Source organism: Scyliorhinus canicula, chromosome 26 (genome assembly GCF_902713615.1).
Source record: "Scyliorhinus canicula chromosome 26, sScyCan1.1, whole genome shotgun sequence".
NCBI classification, from domain to species: domain Eukaryota; kingdom Metazoa; phylum Chordata; class Chondrichthyes; order Carcharhiniformes; family Scyliorhinidae; genus Scyliorhinus; species Scyliorhinus canicula.
Window position 1 is genome coordinate 24,460,102 of NC_052171.1, and position 22,769 is coordinate 24,482,870.

General features: G+C 48.3%; 1 protein-coding gene across 1 annotated transcript in view; it reads left to right on the forward strand.

The window, feature by feature from the left end:
* pdlim2 (PDZ and LIM domain 2 (mystique)) overlaps positions 1-12,840 on the forward strand; it is a 32,918-nt gene extending 20,078 nt beyond the window's left edge. The window contains exons 4-9 of the mRNA XM_038785617.1: positions 93-241; positions 1,685-1,754; positions 3,787-3,944; positions 5,511-5,656; positions 5,781-5,877; positions 12,569-12,840. Of these exons, the coding sequence (XP_038641545.1) occupies positions 93-241; positions 1,685-1,754; positions 3,787-3,944; positions 5,511-5,656; positions 5,781-5,877; positions 12,569-12,737 (789 nt within the window). The 3' untranslated portion in view covers positions 12,738-12,840. The remainder of the gene's footprint in view (positions 1-92; positions 242-1,684; positions 1,755-3,786; positions 3,945-5,510; positions 5,657-5,780; positions 5,878-12,568) is intronic.
* Positions 12,841-22,769: the final 9,929 nt, after the last annotated feature.

Here is a 22,769-nt window from a genome sequence, read left to right on the forward strand (position 1 = left end):
TGTGAAACGTTGCACAGAAATTTACAGGGTCGGAAGGCAAGACCTGTGTCTGGACCTTAGACAATTTTTTCCATTTCTTTTCTTTTTCCTAGGCCGTCCTTAGCCCGAGCAGAGATGAGAATAAAAATATTTTGGAGAGATCAAGTGCAGACAGCAGCTCCGGTTCCCTCATCCTGACACCACACAGATCCCTCAGTTCTACACCTCAACCTAAATCCATATCTCCAAACACAGGCAGGAGGTAAGGAAACTTCTGCTCGAGTTCAAAGCTGCTGCCAACAAGAAAAAGGTCAATTTCTGTTCTGATTCCGACTTGGTCGGTGGTTTAAACCTACGTAGAGAATGTTGCTCTTCTGTCTCAATCTTTGCTCTTCCGTGTTGGTTTGATGGGTGTTCACCTTGCAGGGCCGTCACTGACAGACTCCATATCAGAGCTTCAATGTTTGTGAAGACAAAACCTTTCCTCTGTGTTCTGACAAATGGGAAAAGTGCCTTTTCAGGCCCACCAACCAAATCAGAATGTATCCTCCTGTGATACTGCATCGAGGACACGGGTTCGATCCCGGCCCTGGGTCACTGTCCATCTGGAGTCTGCACATTCACCCGTGTCTGCGTGGGTCTCACTCCCACAACCCAAAGATGTGCAGGTTTAGGCAGATTGGCCAAGATAAATTGCCCCTTAATTGGAAAAAAAATAATTGGGTGTTCTTAAATTTATTTTGAAAAAATGAATTGCCTCATTGGTGGAAGCTGTGGCTTCAGCTGGAACCGAAACTGCTTTCTATCCATAAACTCCCTCATTTCAGTTTGCTCTGTGAAGTCCCCATACCTCCTGATGTGGCTCTGAATCTAATTTGGTTTAATACCATTCCTGTGAATCGCCTTGATAGGTTTTACCGGGTTACATGCAGCTTATGTATTCAGAGCGGTTATGCTTATGTTATTTAATTAACTTTCAGAACTTGGCTGAAGTTTAAAGCTCCTTGTTTAATTCTACATTTAGAGGGTGTCCGTGCAAGGATCCCAAAGTGATGCCTGACTTTTCCATAGCTAATCAGGTAGCTTGTTCATAGTGATTTGCTCTTTGGCAGCTCGTTCAGTCTCCTTCCAAACACTTAATTCAACTTCAAATCCGGGCTCCTTTGAGAAATCCTGCTGTCTAAACCAAACCAATACCAAAGCACCAATGTCTCCACAAGAGGTAAATGATCTTTGGGAATACATTAGAGACAGGACCACCATGTACTCAAACCATAGGTTGCAGGTTAAGTCTATGAGTCAGATTTATCCAAAGATAAAATATACAGAAGCAGACATCAATCAGAATCATTACAGTCATTCATTTTCACTAGTTTTAAAAAAGCAACTAACGAATATCTTTTTAAAGTCAGACATTTTATTCACGTGTATCACTGACTGACTTGTTTAACTTGCCGTCCTACCTGAATGTTAAAGCAGCCAGGCTCCTCTACCGCCTTCCCTTTCAGCTTGTGTCCAACATCCACTTCTTCCCTGGCACCAACCCTGCCTCCTGTTCACAAGGAGGGGGTGCTGTGCTTACACCGGCCTGAAGATTCCACTTGGGGTTGAGGGGAGCGGCTTGTCACGGTCACCAACCCTATTAGGCTAACCAAGACAACTGTCAATTGTAAGTTTCAGTTACATCAACTCTCATTGGTTCCAGGTCTGCATCCCCAATTTGGAGCCCAAGAGTGAAGGAGGAAACTCCACACCAGGGAAATGTGGTGTCAAAGGTAAGTGTTCACACGGGATCAGGGGTGAGCTGGCAAGATGGATACAGAACTGGCTAGGTCATAAAAGGCAGAGAGTAGCAATGGAAGGGTGCTTTTCTAATTGGAAAATGTAACTGGTCTGATTAGTAAGATTGCAGATGACACAAAGGTTGGTGGAATTGCGGATAGCGATGAGGACTGTCCGAGGATACAGCAGGATTTAGATCGTTTGGAGACTTGGGCGGAGAGATGGCAGATGGAGTTTAATCCGGACAAATGTGAAGTATTGCATTTTGGAAGGTCTAATACAGGTAGGGAATATACAGTGAAGAGTATTGACAGTCAGAGAAATCTAGGTGTGCAGGTCCACAGGTCACTGAAAGGGGCAACACAGGCGGAGAAGGTAGTCAAGAAGGCATACGGCATGCTTGCCTTCATTGGCCGGGGCATTGAGTGTACAAATTGGCAAGTCATGTTGCAGCTGTATAGAACCTTAGTTAGCCCACACTTGGAGTATAGTGTTCAATTCTGGTTGCCACACTACCAGAAGGCTTTAGAGAGGGTGCAGAAGAGATTTACCAGGATGTTGCCTGATATGGAGGGCATTAGCTATGAGGAGAGGTTGAATAAACTCGGTTTGTTCTCACTGGAACGACGGAGGTTGAGGGGCGACCTGATAGAGGTCTACAAAATTATGAGGGCCATAGACAGAGGCTTTTTCCCAGGGTAGAGGGGTCAATTACTCGGGGGCATAGGTTTAAGGTGCGAGGGGCAAGGTTTAGAGGAGATGTACGAGGCATTTTTTTTACACAGAGGGTAATGGGTGCCTGGAACTCGCTGTCGGAGGAGGTGGTGGAAGCAGGGACGATAGTGATGTTTAAGGGGCATCTTGACAAATACATGAATAGGATGGGAATAGAGAGATACGGACCCCGGAAGTGTGGAAGATTTTAGTTTAGACGGGCAGCATGGTCGGCACAGGCTTGGAGGGCCGAAGGGCCTGTTCCTGTGCTGTACTTTTCTTTGTTGGTCGTGTGGATGGGCCATTGGGCTTAACTTGGGGTGGGATGAGCAAGAGTTTTTTTTAATATAAATTTAGATTACCCAATTATTTTTTCCAATTAAGGGGCAATTTAGAGTTGCCAATCTACCTATCCTGCACATCTTTGGGTTGTGGGGGTGAAACCCACGCAGACACGGGGAGAATGTGCAAACTCCACACGGATAGTAACCCAGGGCCGGGATTCGAATCCAGGTCCTCAGCGCCGTAGGCAGCAAAGCTAACCACTGTGCCACAGTGCTGCCCGGGGATGAGCAAGAGTGACCTTGAAGAGTAGAAGGAGTAAACATGCGGGCGGCACATGGAGCAGTGGTTAGCACTGCTGTCTCTCGGTGCCGAGGTCCCAGGTTCGAATCCTGGCCCTGGGTCACTGTCCATGTGGAGTTTGCACATTCTCCCCGTGTTTGCGTGGGTTTCGCCCCCACAACCCAAAGATGTGCAAGGTAGTGGATTGGCCACGCTAAATTGCCCCTTAATTGGAAAAAAAATACTTGGGTACTCTAAATTTATTTTTTAAAAAGAAAGGAGTAAACTTTCACTTTTGTGATGCCTTTCAAGGCCTGTGGGTATCTTGAAATGATACCCTAATTTGCCTCCGTTCTCTTGTGAAGGGGAATTGGGTGAGTTGCTGCCACTATGAGGACGGAGTTGGGAAATGAAAAATGAAATGAAAATCGCTTATTGTCACGAGTAGGCTTCAATGAAGTTACTGTGAAAAGCCCCTAGTCGGCCACATTCCGGCGCCTGTCAGGGGATGCTCATACAGGAATCGAACCACGCTGTTGGCCTGCTTTAAAAGCCAGTGATTTAGCCCAGTGAGCTAAACCAGCCCCTATATAGAGAAATATAGAGATGAACTAGTGGCTTGAGAGATATGACTGAGCTGTGTGTGGAGGATTCACCCCCTCTCGGTGTCCCGGTGAGAGTCTAAATGATTTACTGCCCTCGTGTGGGTTTCCTGTCTGACTCTCCCCTCCCATGTTTGTTTCTCAGGAATTCCAAGTTGGAATCAAAGGTGGCAGGAGTCTATCGCCCATCAGCAGTGCCCTGTCTGCGCCAAGGATGAACCACTCAGCAGACTCCAGTCCCTCGGAGGTGAGGGATCACAGTGAGGAATCGCTATCGCCCAGCTCTGCTCTTTTGAGCAAAGGGTAGGTGCCAAAGTTTTATAAACATGTACAAGAAGGACTTGGGGTTCTATAGCAATGTTCACCCCCTCAGGACCTCACGGAGAGCTGCACAGACAATGAAATATTTTTGAAGTCAGTGATGTAAAATAGCAAACCTGGGGACAAATTTGCAGACAGCAAGGTCCCAATAAGGGAGCAGGGCAGGCTAAACAGCAAGAGGTCATGGGGGTTGTTCCTAGAGAATAATTATCTGGCATATATGGGGTTAATGTGTGAGAGAGCACATGCTCCACGCACATGAGTGTTGGACAGAGCTGTGTGTACCAGCAAGCATGGAGACAATTCTGAGCTTGTACCCATGACTGTATATTTGTAAATAGTTCAAAGAATCAAAAAGACTTTGAGTTAACACAGGTATGGTGATATGCATCACTGTAAATACACAAGGGGTTAATGTAAATACACATAGACTAGATAGACACTAGAGGGAGCACCAGAGACATGACACACAGACATTCAACCAATAGGTCAGTAAGATAGGACACGACCAATGGGCATTCACGATACACACAGAGGTGACACTACTACAGGGGGGCACTAAACCAACCCGTATAAAAGGACTTTTGTGAGGGCCACGAAGAATCCAGCATGAGTTTTCAGGCTACAAAGAAATAACATTTATTTACAAATTAACATATATACACAACAGCAGCAACAACTTCTCTTGCTGCCAAACTCCTCTCTCCCTGGTTCCAAACTGGCCAGCTCTATTTATGCAGGGAGTCTGCTAATGATTTCTCCGCCCCCCCTCATTGGGGGAGCTCATACTCCCACAGGATTGTGGGATTGTCATTAGTCCCCTGCCAATGGTAAGCAGGCAGGTTATAACAAGGACACAGCAAACATGATCTTCCTCTTTTCAGTGGAGACACTCAGTGAGTCCACAGGGTTGATTCAACACATCACACCCACCACGTGGATTGTAGCAGACTGGTTCGTCTGAGTAGCTATAGCAGGATTAGCGGGAGAGTTGAATCCAAGTAGGAGAATTGTTAACAGTTTTAATAGACGTGTCAAAGCTATCTCCAAGTCTGAACCTTCATTTGTCAGAGTGCACATCAAGGAAATAGCTTGTGCTCCGTCAAGTGCATAACAAAACAACAGGTATGACTGAAAACTTCTTCCGACCTACTGGAATACAACCAACACCCAATACAGATCCCTTTCCCATCGCTCCACCTTTAGTGCCCGTGTATTCAGCTGCCTGGGTCCTAAGCTCCAGAATTCCCTCCCTAAAAACCCCTCTACCTCTCACAATGGGACGTCCAGCAAATCTATCGCTTTTACTGAGCTTTTGATCATGTGTCCTCATGTGGACCGGTGTCAAATTTTAATTGATGATAGTCCTGCGACGTACCTGAGGACGTTTTATTCCATCAAAGATATTATTTAAATGCAAGTAACAGGTTTTAATAAAAGTTGTTTCCCCTGTCAGGTAACCTTGGCAGCAGTTTCTGGGTCCCGGGCTCCATTGGCATTTACTCGGCACCTCTGGTGTATGTTTATCCGTTTCCTTTCCGTCCTCAGAGCCCCTGAACGTCGCAACTTGAATCGAATTGACAAAGACTCGGAGGTTTATAAGATGCTCCAGGAGAATCGAGCTGCGAAGGAGCCTCCGCGACAATCGAACCGCTTTCGTCAGCTCCAGGAGGCTCTGGATGCAGACCAGGATGGTGAGGCCAGGACTGGGGAATATCAGCATGTTTGAGGAGGGTGGGGACAGATAGGGACATGGATCAGCAGCGAGGGAGGACTGCTGGATTCGATATGATCTGCTCTCTGGTCTCATTCCCCTAGGAGCTGCCGTGAAATTCCCAGGGAGATTCTCTCCCTCGGCTCCAATCGCAGGAGCACCCAAGTATCAAATGTGCGAGAAGTGCGGCTCCAGCATTGTGTGAGTACCGAACAGTGCGGGTGATGGAGTTTAATGCAATCAAACTGATCAAGGAGGCAGGAGATGGGGAGGGGGCAGTGGGGGGTGCTTTGGTGCATGGTGAGTGAGGGTTAATAGTATTGAGTCAATATTCATTCTGTACAGGTACCATACACACTCCCTTGTATTGATTTACTGAACATGTGACCAGTGCGACAGCTTGTTGCTACAACCATGATGAGGGGAGTGTGGTGAATGTATAATATAAATTCATCACTGTGTCCCTGTGGGCTCCATCTGTGAGCCGTTGCGCGGCTCTGCTCACGGGGAGATGAGTAGCTTGTACCGGGCTCCACCCTTGGCTCTGTCCATGGCTCCTCCCACAACCAGAAGTATAAAGTGCTGCGGTCTTGCGAGCCTGCCTTCAGTTCAGCTAGTCGCAGGCAGGCTCAGTTGTAAGTCGATTAAAGCCACAGTTTACTTCTACTCGTGTCCTTCAGTGAATTGATGGTCGCATCAATTTAATCGACTTAAAAAACTGCCATGGAATCAGCCCTCAAACCTTTTTTTAAAATAAATTTAGAGTACCCAATTTTTTTTCCAATTAAGGGGCAATTTAGCGTGGCCAATCTAACTATCCTGCACATCTTTGGGTTGTGGGGGTGAAACCCACGCAGACACTGGGAGAATGTGCAAACTCCACACAGACAGTGACCCAGGGCCGGGATTCGAACCCGGGTCCTCAGCGCCGTAGGCAGCAATGCTAACCACTGCGCCACCGTGCTGCCCTCAGCCCTCAAACCTAATCGACTGGAACTCGATCCACAGGCCGCAGAAGCGAAGGAAATATTTCTGCATTGGCTTCGGTGCTTCAAGGCCTAACTGGCTGCGTCGACTACCTCTGCTGTTACTGAAGAACAGAAACTCAGTCTTCTACACGCACGGGTGAGCCATCGCATTTCAACTCAACTTGATAGTACCGACTCGTACACCGAGGCCCTCGCAATACTCGACCGCCTGTACGTGCGGCCCATAAATGACGTTTATGCGCGGCATATTTTTACTACCCGCCACCAGCGCCCCGCAGAGTCACTAGAAGACTACCTGCGCGACCTAAAAGCTCTAGCACGGGAATGTAACTTCCAGGCTGTGACAGCCTCCCAGCACATGGAACTGGCCGTCCGAGATGTGTATGTTGCAGGGGTCCGGTCCAATTACGTGCGCCAGCGTCTCCTCGAAAAAGGGGCCCAGAACCTGGAGGACACAGTAACGCTAGCGACCTTGTTTGAGGTCGCTTTTCAAAGTTTTTAAACTCGTTCCCAGCCGACCACGCGACCCCATCGTGGACCCCCGACCAGAGACTACCCCAGGCCTGCGCCGCGCGGCCACCCGCCCACCACGGAACGCCATCCTGTCACTTGTGCGGCCAGCCCCAACACCCCCGGCAGCACTGCCCGGCCCGCAACGCGACCTGCAGCAGCTGCGGACGGAAAGGACATTTTGCTAAGGTATGCCTGGCTAAAACCAAATCCTCAAACTCGAACGCTATCCAGAACAATCGCCCCTCCCACTCACAGGCCCGCAGACCCCGCAATGTGGCAGCGTGTCCGCCGACTTCGCCTCCGCACGACATGTGCGACTCATGGGGGCCGCCATCTTGGCAATCCTCCCCCACGCGGCCGGCCATGTGCGATTCATGGGGGCCGCCATCTTGGCAATCCTCCCCCACGCGGCCGGCCATGTGCGATTCATGGGGGCCGCCATCTTGGGCGCTATCTTCCTCGCCGCCCGCCACGTGCGATCAACGGGGGCCGCCATCTTGGCCATCACCCGATATACAAATCGACGACTACGACCTCCGCGGACAGTCATCACGGGGCCGCTCCAGCACCGCTGACCAAGCCACCGACTACCCGCAACTCAACGTAGTCACTTTGGACCAATCGCGGCCAAAACACCTCAGAAGCTCCATGGTGCCCATTCAAGTCAACGGATACAAGACACCGTGCCTCTTCGACTCCGGGAGCACCGAGAGCTTTGTTCACCCAGACCTGGTAAGACGCTGCTTCCTCCCGATATTTTCAGCACGGCAAACTATCTCCCTTGCCTCGGGCTCGCCCTCGGTCCAAATACAAGGGCGCACGGTTGCGACACTAACGATACAGGGCGCCAACTACTCCAACTTCCAATTGTATGTACTCCCCGACCTCTGCGCCCCTCTGCTACTCAGACTCGATTTTCAGTGTAACCTCAGGAGCCTAACACTCAGTCTCGGTGTTCCAATGAGCAATGGACCGAATGGTGGACCAGTATGGGCTGCGGGCGACGTTTCCGTGTTTGGACAACGTCACCATCTGCGGCCACGACCAGCAGGACCACGATGCCAGACCACGACCAGCAGGACCACGATACCTGCCCCCTCTCACTATATGCAGTTTAGCAACTCTAAAAATCGACCCTCCTCCACTCTTCGCTAACCTCACCGTTAACTGCAAACCCGTGGCCATTCGCAGCAGGAGGTATAGCCTGCAGTACAGGGTATTTATTAGAGCCAAAGTCCAGCGGCTCTTACGTGAGGGAATCATAGGGGCCAGTAATAGCCCCTGGAGAGCTCAGGTAGTGGTCGTCAAGACCGGGGAAAAGTTCCGGATGGTGGTTGATTACAGTCAGACCATTAACCGGTTCACGCACCTCGATGCTTAGCCCCTCCCCCGGATTGCAGACATGGTCAATCAGATCGCCCAGTACCGCATCTTCTCCACGGTGGATCTGAAGTCTGCATACCACCAGCTCCCAATCTGCCCGGAGGACCACCACTACACGGCATTCGAGGCAGACGGCCGCCTCTTCCATTTCCTCCGGGTCCCCTTTGGCGTCACGAATGGGGTCTCGGTGTTCCAACGAGCAATGGACCGAATGGTGGACCAGTATGGGCTGCGGGCCATGTTTCCGTGTTTGGACAACGTCACCATCTGCGGCCCCGACCAGCAGGACCACGATGCCAAACTCCACCGATTTCACCAAACCGCCCAAAAGCTCAACCTCACATACAGTAAGGAGAAATGCGTTTTCCGCACAACCAGACGAGCCATCCTCGGCTACGTCGTGGAAAACGGGGTCTTACAACTCCCTCTCCCTCACTGTTCCAGGGCCCTCAAGAGGTATCTTGGATTTTTCTCCTGCTACGCCCAGTGGGTCCCCCAGTATGCAGACAAAGCCCGCCCACTATTTATTTTAAGACTACACTCTTTCCACTGTCAGCCGAGGCCCGCCAGGCCTTCAACTGCATTACGGAGGACATTGCCAAAGCCGCCATGTGGGCGGTGGATGAATCTGCTCTCTTTCAAGTGGAGAGCGATGCCTCAGAGGTCGCTCTCGCCGCCACTCTGAACCAGGCAGGTAGGCCAGTAGCGTTCTTCTCCCGAACCCTCTCCGCTTCGGAACTTCGACACTACTCAGTCGAAAAAGAACCTCAAGCCGTTGTGGAAGCCGTACGGCACTGGAGGCACTACCTCGCAGGTAGGAGGTTTACCCTCATCACCGACCAAAGATCGGTTGCCTTTATGTTCGATAACTCGCAATGGGGCAAAATTAAAAATGACAAAATCTTGAGGTGGAGGATTGAACTCTCCACCTATAATTATGATATCGTACACCGTCCGGGGAAGCTCAATGAGCCCCCAGATGCCCTGTCCCGCGGCACATGCACCAGCGCGTAAGACGACCGATTACAGGCTATCCAGAATGACCTCTGCCACCCGGGGGTCACCAGGCTCGCCCATTACATCAAGGCCCGCAATCTGCCTTTCTCCACCGAGGACGTTAAAGCTGTCACCAAGAATTGCCCGATATGTGAGGAGTGTAAACCGCACTTTTATAGACCAGACAAGGCCCACCTGGTAAAGGCATCCCGGCCCTTTGAACGACTGAGTATCAATTTCAAAGGGCCCCTTCCCTCGACCGACCGTAATGTGTACTTCCTTAACATCATAGATGAATTCTCTCGCTTCCCGTTTTCCATCCCGTGCCCCGATATGACCTCCCACACAGTCATCAGAGCCCTGCACAGTGTCTTCACCCTGTTCGGTTTCCCTAACTATGTCCACAGCGACAGGGGTTCGTCCTTCATGAGTGACGAGCTGCGTCAGTACCTGCTCGACAAGGACATCGCCTCGAGCAGGACTACCAGCGAAAACCCCAGGGGGAACGGGCAGGTGGAGAGGGAGAACGCAACGGTCTAGAAGACCTTCCTACTGACCCTTCGGTCTAGGAATCTCCCGATCTCCCACTGGCAGGAGGTCCTCCCCGACGTGCTCCATGCAATTAGGTCCCTCCTGTGTACGGCCACTAATCAGACTCCTCACGAGCAATTATTTGTTTTCCCCAAGGGGCACTACCACGGGGGCCTCGCTTCCATCCTGGTTGAGGACACCAGGCCCTGTCCTCCTTCGGAAGCACATCCAGACACATAAAACAGACCCGCTGGTAGAGAGGGTCATCCTACTGCATTCAAACCCCCACTACGCATTTATTGAGCAGCCCGACGGCCGCAAGGACACCGTTTCCCTCCGGGACCTGGCGCCTGCAGGATCTACCACCACCACCACCGCCGAGGTACCCCTCACACCACACCCCACCCGACGCCCTGCGCCCCTGCGCCCCCGCGCCTACAGGTTTCCTGCACTCCCTTTCACCCGTCATACCGGTCAGGAACGAAGCTCGGAAGGAACCACCCCCGGAGTCCACCCTCAGATTCACACCGGACATCAGCACACAGCCATCCGAAGCGGCTGCAACCCCGGTGCTCCGCCGGTCCCAGCGAACGATTCAAGCACCGGACCGACTCAACTTATAGACCCGTCACCCCCGCCGGACCTGATTTTTTTAACAGGGGGTGAATGTGGTGAATGTATAATATAAATTCACACTGTGTATCACTGTGTCCCTGTGGGCTCTGTCTGTGAGCCGTTGCGCGACTCTGCCCACAGGGGGAGATGAGGCGCTTGTACAGGGCTCCGCCCTTGGCTCCGCCCTCAACTGGAAGTATAAAGTGCTGCGGTCTTGCGAGCCTGCCTTCAGTTCAGCTAGTCACAGGCAGACTCAGTTGTAAGTCAATTAAAGCCACAGTTTACTTCTACTCGTGTCCTTGAGTGAATTGATGGTCGCACCAGGGAGTGCACAGTTTATTTACTCCACAGGTTACAGCGTTAGTTTAAAAGTTTAATTCACTCACAGGCGGCACAGGGGCGCAGTGGTTAGCACTGCTACCTCACGGTGCCGAGGACCCGGGTTCGATCCCGGCTCTGGGTCACTGTCCGTGTGGAGTTTACACATTCTTCCCGTGTCTGCGTGGGTCTCACCCCCACAACCCAAAGATGTGCAGGATAGGTGGATTGGCCACGCTAAATTGCCCCCCCCCCCCCCCACACACACACACACACACACATACATGTGCACACACACAAAGAACAAACCGATAGTGTCTCTACAGACGGAAGGGAAAATGCTGGAAAATCTCAGCAAGTCTGGCAGCATCTGTAGGGAGAGAAAAGAGCTAACGTTTCAAGTCTGAAGACTCTTTATCAAAGCTCATTGACAAAGAGTCATCGGACTCGAAACGTTAGCTCTTTTCTCTCCCTACAGATGCTGCCAGACCTGCTGAGATTTTCCAGCATTTTCCCTTTCATTTCAGATTCCAGCATCCGCAGTAATTTGCTTTAATCCAGTGTCTCTACAGAGATGGACTTTGGAGATTGGGCTTCATAAAATAAACAATAAAGTTGACAGAGTTTTGATGCTGTCGCACTGGAAGACAGACTGTTTGTCTCAATGGAGGTCTCGAGATTCTCACCAACAGAGCTTCGTCATGGGGGAGAATATCTGGGTCCATTCTTTTCATCTCCACTTTGCAGGTTTCCAAACGCAGACTAAAGGTGAGGATTCTCTGGCTTCATAACCGCACACAGAATTTCAGGAGAGGCAGGGAGAGAGAGCATTCCTTCTCCGGTTATTCACCACAACGCACTGATTTCAAAAACCACAGGTCCAAAACTTAAAGCATGTCTCTGTCAAGTACTTTCCAGTAAATCACTAGCCTTTTACCATTTTTTTCCCCCCATCGATTAAGGTGATTGCAGTTCAAAACAAACCAGCAGCTCCTCCCCCTCCAGTACCCCGCTGGTCAGGCGATTTCTTCAAATAGGCAGGTGAATGTATGACCGTTTAAAAACATCCAAGTGTCCAAATAATACTGTGGCCTTCCATACTTTCAAAGAAGACACAGCTTCTGAAAAGATGGTTATCCCAACACTGTATAAATCCCAAACTAGTCCCACTCTTCCCATCTCCCTCGAGAGCTCTGTACCGATCCAGTTTAATTCCAACATGCTTTGCAGTTTGGTGTAGGGTTGTTGGGGGGGGAGGGAGAGAGGGAGAGAGAGACAGAGGGAGAGAGAGACAGAGGGAGAGAGAGACAGAGGGAGAGAGAGACAGAGGGAGACAGAGAGAGAGAGACAGAGAGAGAGAGACAGAGAGAGAGAGACAGAGAGAGAGAGACAGAGACAGAGAGAGAGACAGAGAGAGAGAGAGACAGAGACAGAGAGAGAGGGACAGAGAGGGATGGCTACATTACTGAGTTGCTGTGACCGAATGTGTGACGATGGATGGCTTTGCACTCCTGTCATTGACCCTGTTTTTTTGTGTGGTGATGCAGGACTGAGGCAGTGAAGATTCGGGATGGTTGTTACAGGCACCACAATTGCTACGTATGCACCGACTGTGGCCTGAATCTCGGCATGAGGGGGCATTTCTGGTTCCGGGATAAAATGTACTGTGAGAAACATGCACAAGAGCATTTCGAGGCTGCGGAGGGCAGCTTGTGACCTGGGCCCTGCTCGACTATCGGTCTGATCTCAGAAACACTTCCAATGATCACCTAAAACCCCTTTGTAAAATATCAGATGATTTAATAAAGGAATTCTAGCAGCTTGTGGATTCTCTGATCTCTTGCCGTAGAGACAGGGCGAGGCCTGTGTCTCACCTGAATCCTCAACCTGGATTATTACAGGTACTTTATATTCATTCTTTCCAAAACAAGTCTTTACTTTCAGAATGTGAATATTTGACAGTCACGCACCATTCCTAACTGCTGCCACCTGGTGAAGTACTTTCTGAAATACAATTACTGTTGTTAATGTCAGATACAAGGCAGCTGGCTGAACACAGCAAGATCCCACTAACATTGGCCGCAATTCTCCGGCTGTTGGAATTCTCCTTTCCCAATGGCTATGGACCCCGCCCACATGTTTGGATTCAATGGAAAATCCCATTAACAAGCGGCGGGAAGGGAGAATCCTACCGCCAGTGGAAGGCCCGCCGCCCAGCGAATGCACGTGGTCCAGCTCAGTATTTCATGTCAAATCCAAAACAAGACGCCTCCAGCAGTTCTGTGCTCCCTTGGTATTGTACTGGGAGTGTCCGCTGACCTCAGTACAATATTCAAATCCCAAGAGTGAGTCTCGAACCCAGCACCATCTGACCCAGGTGTGAACATCGCCCATTAAATCACGGCTGACAGCTTTCCAGAGTTGACCATGTTGACATAAGGCCCCTCCTGAGCTGACTGATCTCAGCAACAGTTGGAGGGGTCTGGCCTCCATCTGGCCCAGGGGCTTGACAGTTGTTCCAATTCGAATAGGCCCAAGGTGAGGGAATGAGATAAGGACTCAGGGGTTTGAAGTGCGAGCTGTGAGCTCTGGGCTCCCTATACTCCTGGGTGAGCTTCGTTCTATAAAGCCACCCGATCTCAGTGCGGAAACTCACTAGCTATGGAGACAGACACTTGGCGCTGGAGCAGAAGAGTTACAAGATCGAGGCACAGGAATAGCTTCAAACTGAAATCAAATCAGAGTCGACCTTCAACCTGCGTTCCGCTTTGGTGTCCCATTCATGTTTCTCCGCTGTCTCGTGTGGCAACAGTGAAGGAATGGAAATATAGTTCCAGGTCAGGATGGTTGATGAATTGGAGGGGAACTTGCATCAACTGTACTTGTCCTTCTTGGTGGTGGGGGTCATGGGTTTGGAGGAGGCTTGCTGAGTTGCTGCATCTTCTGTACGAGGGAAAAGGAAAAGCAAGACATGCATTTGTCGAGCACCCTTCACAACAAGCGGACGTCTCAAAGGGCTTCACAGCCAATGAAGAATGATTGAAATGCAGACATTGTTGTGATGTCAGAAACACAACAACCAACCAGCACACGGGCAAAAAGAGCAATATGATCTTTGATATTTTACAAAGTTCATCGAGGGGTTAAATATTGTCCAGAGCAGGAGGGCAAAGTCACTTGCTCTTAAAAAGAACGCCAAGGGCTCTTTGACATCCACCTGAGCAGGCAGGTATGGCCTGGCTTTGGTTCCTCATCCAAAGGTCAACATTCCCCAACAGTCACTCCCTCAGTCCTGCCCTGGAGTGTCTGCAGCTTTGTGCTTCTCCCGGGTTAGAGAGCGGGATTTGAACCTGGAACTTGATTCAGAGGCAAGAGTGCTACCAACTAGTCCACAGCTGACACCTCTATGGCACACACGGCTGCCACTGTGCATCGGTGGTGGAGGGAGTGAATGTTTGTGATGGGATGCAATCAAGCGGGGCTGCTTTGTCCTGGATGGTGTTGAGCTTCTCGAGTGTTGTTGGAGCTGCACTCATCCAGACAGGTGGAGAGTATTCCATCACACTCCTGACTTGTGCCTTGTAGATGGTGGACAGGCTTTGGCGGTCACTGCAGGATTCCCAGCCTCTGACTTGCTGTAGCAGACCACATGTAGCTGGTCCAATTCCGTTTGTGGTCAGTGGTAACCTTCAGGCTGTTGAAATCCAAGATCACTGGCTCAGCCCCTAATCAAGGTGAACTGTGGCAATCTCGGAGTGCTTCCCACACAACGAGCTGGTGCATTCTCCCCGTGTGTGCGTGGGTTTCCTCTGGATGCTCCAGTTTCCTCCCACATTTCAAAGATGTGCAGGTAGATGGATTGGTCACGATCAATGTGCGGGGTTACGGGGATAGGGCAGGAGAGTGGGCCGGGGTAGGGCGCCCTTTGGGAAGGTCGGTGCAGACTCGATGGGCCAAATGGCCTCCTTCTGCACTGTAGGGATTTTATGGAATTCCCACCTCCCGCAGTGTCTTTTCCTGGAACTCTCAGATGAGTCGGTGATCAAAGGATCAAAGCCACGCAGGACCCTCCATCTCCAAGCTAAGGCAGCAGACGTGCACATTTTATGGACTTTTTGAGGTGGAATAAAAAGCTGTTGGTGCTTCCCCCACATCCTTGATCAGACTCCAGTCCACTGTCTGCACATTGTCTCAGGGGGGCCAGCTGATGGGATATCACAGCCCAGTCCAAAGCACCAGCAGAGGTTAGTAAGTGGAGTGCAGTGAGCTTGAGGTGAGGACAGAGCTGATTGTTCAGTGAGCGGATTTTGAGTAGGGAACATTTCTGGGGACGAAATAGTGCAAGCTCCAGGTCTATTGATTGAAAGATTGTTTGTCGCTGTGTGTTGGTGTTGAATGCATTATTAAGAGTTAATAATAACATGTAAATATAGGGCGGCACGGTTGCACAGGGGTTAGCACAGCTGCCTCACTGCACCTAAGTCCCAGGTTCGATCCGCTCTGGGTCACTGTCCGTGTGGAGTATGCACATTCTCCCCGTGTTTGCGTGGGTTTCGTCTCCACAACCCAAAGATCATAGAATCATAAAATTTACAGTGCAGAAGGAGGCCACCCGGCCCATCGAGTCTGGAAAGAGCACACCACCTAAGCCCAGATCTCCATCCCATCCCGTAACCCAGTAAACCCACTAAACCTTTTTTTGGACATTGAAGGCAATTTATCATGGCCACTCCAACTAATGTCCACATCTTTGGACTGTGGGAGGAAACCGGAGCACCCGGAGGAAACCCACGGAGACAAGGGGAGAGCATGCAGACTCCGCACAGAGAGTAACTCAGTGGGGAATTGAACCTGGGACCCTGGATCTGTGAACCAACTGTGCTAACCACTGGGATGCCATGCCCCCATATGTAAACAGTGCCCTACAGTAAACAGTGTCTATGTAAACAGTGCCCTACAGTAAACAGTCTATGTAAACAGTGCCCTACAGTAAACAGTCTGTGTAAACAGTGCCCTACAGTAAACAGTCTATGTAAACAGTGCCCTACTGTAAACAGTCTATGTAAACAGTGCCCTACAGTAAACAGTCTGTGTAAACAGTGCCCTACAGTAAACAGTCTGTGTAAACAGAGCCCTATAGTAAACAGTCTATGTAAACGGTGCCCCACAGTGAACAGTCTATGTAAACACTGCCCTACAGTAAACAGTCTATGTAAACAGTGCCCGACAGTAAACAGTCTATGTAAACAGTGCCCTACAGTAAACAGTCTATGTAAACAGTGCCCTACAGTAAACAGTCCGTGTAAACAGTGCCCCACAGTAAGCAGTCTGTGTAAACAGTGCCCTACAGTAAACAGTCTGTGTAAACAGTGCCCTACAGTAAACAGTCTATGTAAACAGTGCCCCACAGTAAACAGTCTGTGTAAACAGTGCCCTACAGTAAACAGTGTCCATGTAAACAGTGCCCCACAGTAAACAGTCTGTGTAAACAGAGCCCTACTGTAAACAGTCTATGTAAACAGTGCCCCACAGTAAACAGTCTGTGTAAACAGTGCCCTACAGTAAACAGTCTGTGTAAACAGAGCCCTATAGTAAACAGTCTATGTAAACGGTGCCCCACAGTGAACAGTCTATGTAAACAGTGCCCGACAGTAAACAGTCTATGTAAACAGTGCCCTACAGTAAACAGTCTATGTAAACAGTGCCCTACAGTAAACAGTTTGTGTAAACAGTGCCCTACAGTAAACAGTCCGTGTAAACAGTGCCCCACAGTAAACAGTCTGTGTAAACAGTGCCCTACAGTAAACAGTCTGAGTAAACAGAGCCCTATAGTAAACAGTCTATGTAAACGGTGCCCCACAGTGAACAGTCTATGTAAACAGTGCCCTACAGTAAACAGTCTATGTAAACAGTGCCCCACAGTAAACAGTCTATGTAAACAGTGCCCCACAGTAAACAGTCTATGTAAACAGTGCCCCACAGTAAACAGTCTATGTAAACAGTGCCCTATAGTAAACAGTCTATTTAAAGACTGCCCTACAGTAAACAGTCTGTGTAAACAGTGCCCTACAGTAAACAGTCTGTGTAAACAGTGCCCCACAGTAAACAGTCTATGTAAACAGTGCCCTATAGTAAACAGTCTATTTAAAGACTGCCCTACAGTAAACAGTCTGTGTAAACAGTGCCCTACAGTAAACAGTCTGTGTAAACAGTGCCCTACAGTAAACAGTCTATGTAAACAGTGCCCTACAGTAAACTGTCCGTGTAAACAGTGCCCCACAGTAAACAGTGTCTATGTAAACAGTGCCCTACAGTAAACAGTCTATGTAAACAGTGCCCTACTGTAAACAGTCTATGTAAACAGTGCCCTACAGTAAACAGTCTGTGTAAACAGTGCCCTACAGTAAACAGTCTATGTAAACGGTGCCCTACAGTAAACAGTCTATGTAAACAGTGCCCTACAGTAAACAGTCTGTGTAAACAGAGCCCTATAGTAAACAGTCTATGTAAACGGTGCCCCACAGTGAACAGTCTATGTAAACGGTGCCCTACAGTAAACAGTCTATGTAAACAGTGCCCTACAGTAAACAGTCTATTTAAACAGTGCCCTACAGTAAACAGTCTATGTAAACAGTGCCCTACAGTAAACAGTCTATGTAAACAGTGGCCAAAGTAAACAGTCTATGTAAACAGTGCCCTACGGTAAACAGAGTCTATTTAATCAGTGTCCCACAGTAAACATTCTAGTTAAACAGTTTTCTGCTGTAAACAGTCAATATGTTGTGTCGGTTAGGTGGATTGGCCGTGCTAAATTGCCCCTTATTGGGAAAAAATGAATTGGGTACTCTAAATTTATTTTGTAATTCAAAGACTCTGCTTCCACTGCCTTTTGAGCAAGAAAGTTCCAAAGACTCACTGTCCTTGTGGAATTTGTACATTATTCCCGTGTCTGCGTGGGTCTCACCCCACACTACCCAAAGATGGGAAGGGTAGGTGGATTGGCCACGCTAAATTTCCCTTTAATTGGGAAAAATGAATTGGGTACTCTAAATTATTTTTTTATTTTTTATTTATTTTTTTTAAAATTTAGATTACCCAATTATTTTTTCCAATTAAGGGGCAATTTAACGTGGCCAATCCACCTACTCTGCACATTTATGGGTTGTGGGGGCGAAACCCACGCAGACACGGGGAGAATGTGCAAACTCCACACGGACAGTGACCCAGAGCCGGGATCGAACCTGGGACCTCAGCGCCGTGAGGCGGTTGTGCTAACCACTAGGCCACCGTGCTGCCCCTCTAAATTATTTTTTAAGTGTAAATAAAATCTGCCTCATCATGGGATATCATGCCAGATCACATCATGACAGCACGTAGAGTGGAGAGACTATCTTGTAAATAGCTGTGTTCAATAAACGATAGATTTCTCCGACAGTATTACCTGCCTTATCTGTAAGTCCAAAGATGTCTAACCCATACCTGACCGAGGACACGGAGAACAGAGTGAGTATACCTGTCTGTGAGTGTGTATCTCTGTCTCACTCAGTGGGGACACTGATACTTTTTGCCATTTTAAAGGGTCTGAGTGGGTTTAATGCTCTTGACTTCCGTGGGGAATCTGGGACGGAGGGTGCCGATTGGTCAATCCTGTTTTTAAACCGCTTCAGAGATTCATGGCTGCCTGTAATTCCTGCCAACTGAAAGAATCCGTGTTTGACTCAAACATGGCATTGGAGCCCCTCATCCTCCATTTCCTTTTGAATATATTTAATTTGTGTTTTATAAAAATTTTTTTTTACAAATAACACAACAAGAAAAAATTTCAGAGCACAACTGGTACAACTATCACAGTAAGAACAAGCAAGACAGGATAACTTCAGAACAACAGGTTTGAAGAACTCTAGTGTGTCCAGTTTTAATACCGCATCATGCAGAAAATTGAGAAACAAAGACGATAAGGCCACATTAATATCATTGGACAATATGTCAGGCTGCACAGCTTTCTGTACAGTGAGATCAAGACTAACAAATACGGCTGATGGGAAACCTTGCCAGAGAAGGTGGAGCCTGTAAATTTGAGATCAGCATTCCACACTTTTTATGGAATGTATCAGACTTCACATGGAGCACAGACATCAGGAATTTCATAGGAGTACACTCCATGACTCATTTCAGCCAGTTTTGAATTGAAGGGGTGGCACAGGGTTAGCACTGTTGCTTCACAGCCATGGACCGGGGTTCAATTTGGGCCTTGGGTCTGTGTGGAGTTTGCACTTTTTCCCCGTGTCTCCATGGGTTTCCTCCATAACACATCTCCCCATCTCAAGTCGTATCAGAGACACCAGAGTCTCCCTATAGCGTTCATCTCTTGGATAAAAAACCTGTCCGTACCAATACAGGACATAATCAACAGCGTGAAAACCCCAAATTATCACAAATACAAAAGAATCACAACCACATTTGTTTTCGGGGGACTTTCCTCCACAAAGGCGAGGATCTGTGACGACCATACTGTCATTACATCGGGAGAGAAACTCCTCAACAAGGAGGCGAAGGGAACAGGCGTCCAAAGGCCCTACTGCATTTTGAACCCACCCACGAAGACCTGAATCTTCTACCTACCTGCTGATGCCACTCAGTACTGTCATGGTGAAAAAGAGGATATCAAACAACCAGTATTACCATCATAGAGACATGGATAATAAGAAAAGACCACGGATAATTAGCACGCAATACAGCTTACTATGAATTTTTTTTAAAATTTAGAGTACCCAATTTTTTTTTTCCAATTAAGGGCAATTTAGTTTGGCCAATCCACCTACCTGGCACATCTTTGGGTTGTGGGAGCGAAACCCACACAGACAGTGGCGGACTGGCCAGGGTGTCAGCTTGCCCGATGGCAAGTGGGCCCCTGATGGAGAGGGACAAGACGGATGTTGAGGCTAGGGATGGATGTTTAAATACTCTCAGTCAAGTTGTCATACGGAAGGGGGAAGTTTTGGGTATTCTAAAAGACATTAAGGTGGACAAGTCCCCAGGACCGGATGGGATCTATCCCAGGTTACTGAGGGAAGCGAGGGTCGAAATAGCTGGGGCCTTAACAGATATCTTTGCAGCATCCTTGAGCACGGGTGAGGTCCCGGAGGACTGGAGAATTGCTAATGTTGTCCCTTTGTTTAAGAAGGGTAGCAGGGATAATCCAGGGAATTATAGACCTGTGAGCTTGACGTCAGTGGTAGGCAAACTGTTGGAGAAGATACTGAGGGATAGGATCTATTCACATCTGGAAGAAAATAGACTTATCAGTGATAAGCAGCATGGTTTTGTGCAGGGAAGATCATGTCTTACAAACCTAATAGAATTCTTTGAGGAAGTGACAAAGTTAATTGATGAGGGAAGGGCTGTAGATGTCATATACATGGACTTTAGTGAGGCGTTTGATAAGGTTTTCCATGGCAGGTTGATGGAAAAAGTGAAGTCGTATGGGGTTCAGGGTGTACTAGCTAGATGGATAAAGAACTGGCTGGGTAACAGGAGACAGAGAGTAGTGGTGGAAGGGAGTGTCTCAAAATGGAGAAGGGTGACTAGTGGTGTTCCACAGGGATCCGTGCTCGGACCACTATTGTTTGTGATCTACATAAATGACCTGGAGGAAGGTATAGGTGGTCTGATTAGCAAGTTTGCAGATGATACTAAGATTGGTGGAGTTGCAGATAGCGAGGAGGACTGTCAGAAAATACAACAAAATATAGATAGATTGGAGAGTTGGGCAGAGAAATGGCAGATGGAGTTCAATCCAGGCAAATGCGAGGTGATGCATTTTGGAAGATCAAATTCAAGAGCGGACTATATGGTCAATGGAAGGGTCTTGGGGAAAATTGATGTGCAGAGAGATCTGGGAGTTCAGGTCCATTGTACCCTGAAGGTGGCAACGCAGGTTGATAGAGTGGTCAAGAAGGCATACAGCATGCTTGCCTTCATCGGACAGGGTATTGAATACAAGAGTTGGCAGGTCATGTTACAGTTGTATAGGACTTTGGTTCGGCCACATTTGGAATACTGCGTGCAGTTCTGGTCGCCACATTCCCAGAAGGATGTGGATGCCTTGGAGAGGGTGCAGAGGAGGTTCACCAGGATGTTGCCTGGTATGGAGGGTGCTAGCTATGAAGAAAGGTTGAGTAGATTAGGATTGTTTTCGTTGGAAAGACGGAGGTTGAGGGGGGACCTGATTGAGGTCTACAAAATTATGAGAGGTATGGACAGGGTGGACAGCAACAAGCTTTTCCCAAGAGTGGGGGTGTCAGTTACAAGGGGTCATGATTTCAAGGTGAGAGGGGGAAAGTTTAAGGGAGATGTGCGTGGAAAGTTTTTTACGCAGAGGGTGGTAGGTGCCTGGAACGCTTTGCCAGCGGAGGTGGTAGAGGCGGGCACGATAGCATCATTTAAGAGGCATCTAGACAGGTATATGAATGGGCGGGAACAGAGGGAAGTAGATCCTTGGAAAATAGAAGACAGGTTTAGATAAAGGAACTGGGTCGGCGCAAGCTGGGAGGGACGAAGGGCCTGTTCCTGTGCTGTAATTTTCTTTGTTCTTTATTCTTTGATGAAGTGGGACCCCTATATCAAATAAAAATGCAATAAAGGAACAAACACAGACAACTGTTTTACTAATAAAAAGGAATAAGAAAAAAAAGAGAACAGGACACAAATAAGCAGTGCATGAAAAGGAACGAAGCAGGGGAGGTAGTGGAAGGATGTGGAATAGGGGGGTCCGGGCCGGGCATAATTAAGGAAATTCCATGTTTTCAGCAAGAGTGTGTGAATTTAAAGATAAAGTTACAATTCGTGATTTGAGATGGTCGGCAACTTCAAAGGATATCAAGCAGTAGTCTTGGTTCAGCCGGTACATCGGTCTGGGGCCCGGAGAGCCAAGAAGGGGCCCGTGAATCTCTGAAGGGCCCTTAAAAATTATAATTAATTAGATAAATAAATCTCCAACTTCTTTCCTGAGATTTGTATTCTAACTTAATAAAATATAATTGTTTTTAAAAAGAGCAATACCAAATAAAAATGCAATAAAGAAACAAACAAGTAATCACTCAGCGTATGAAGGAACGAAGCAGTGTTAAACGGATGTGAAAAGGAGTGGGGGGGGGGGGGGGGTGGTGCTGGTTCACCCGGGTCGGACATAGTTGGAAATCCACGTTTTCAGCAAGAGTGTGTGAATTTAAAGATAAAGTTACAGTTCGTGATTTGAGATGGTCGGCAACTTGAAAGGATATCAAGCAGTACATAGGGTCGTGAGGTCACCAAAAAGGAGAAGTGGTACCTTTGACCGTGAATCATGAAGTCAAAGATATTGAAGTGATAAGCCATGATCGGTAAACTCAAAGGGTTGCGACTTGTAACACTTCACTGGTATCAAACTGGACATGTTAACTTTGGTCGTGGGACCATTCTTAATGTCTTACTATAGTCGGACCAAACTTCTAAGTTTCAACAGTTGTCTCAGTTGCTTGCTGGTGTGAACACTGGACAGTGGATTGTCTCCTCTTCTGAAGCTGCATAGGCCACAGTAGTATTGACTAATGAACATAGCCTATTGAAGTGTAAGTAAGTTATTTTATATTTTTTATCAAGTAGGGGTTTATCTGGCGTTCCTTCAAGTTATTCTTGCAATCATCAATATTCATTTTTCCCAATGTGGGCTATTTTTAATTAAGTTTTTATTTCAGGAATATTACCCCT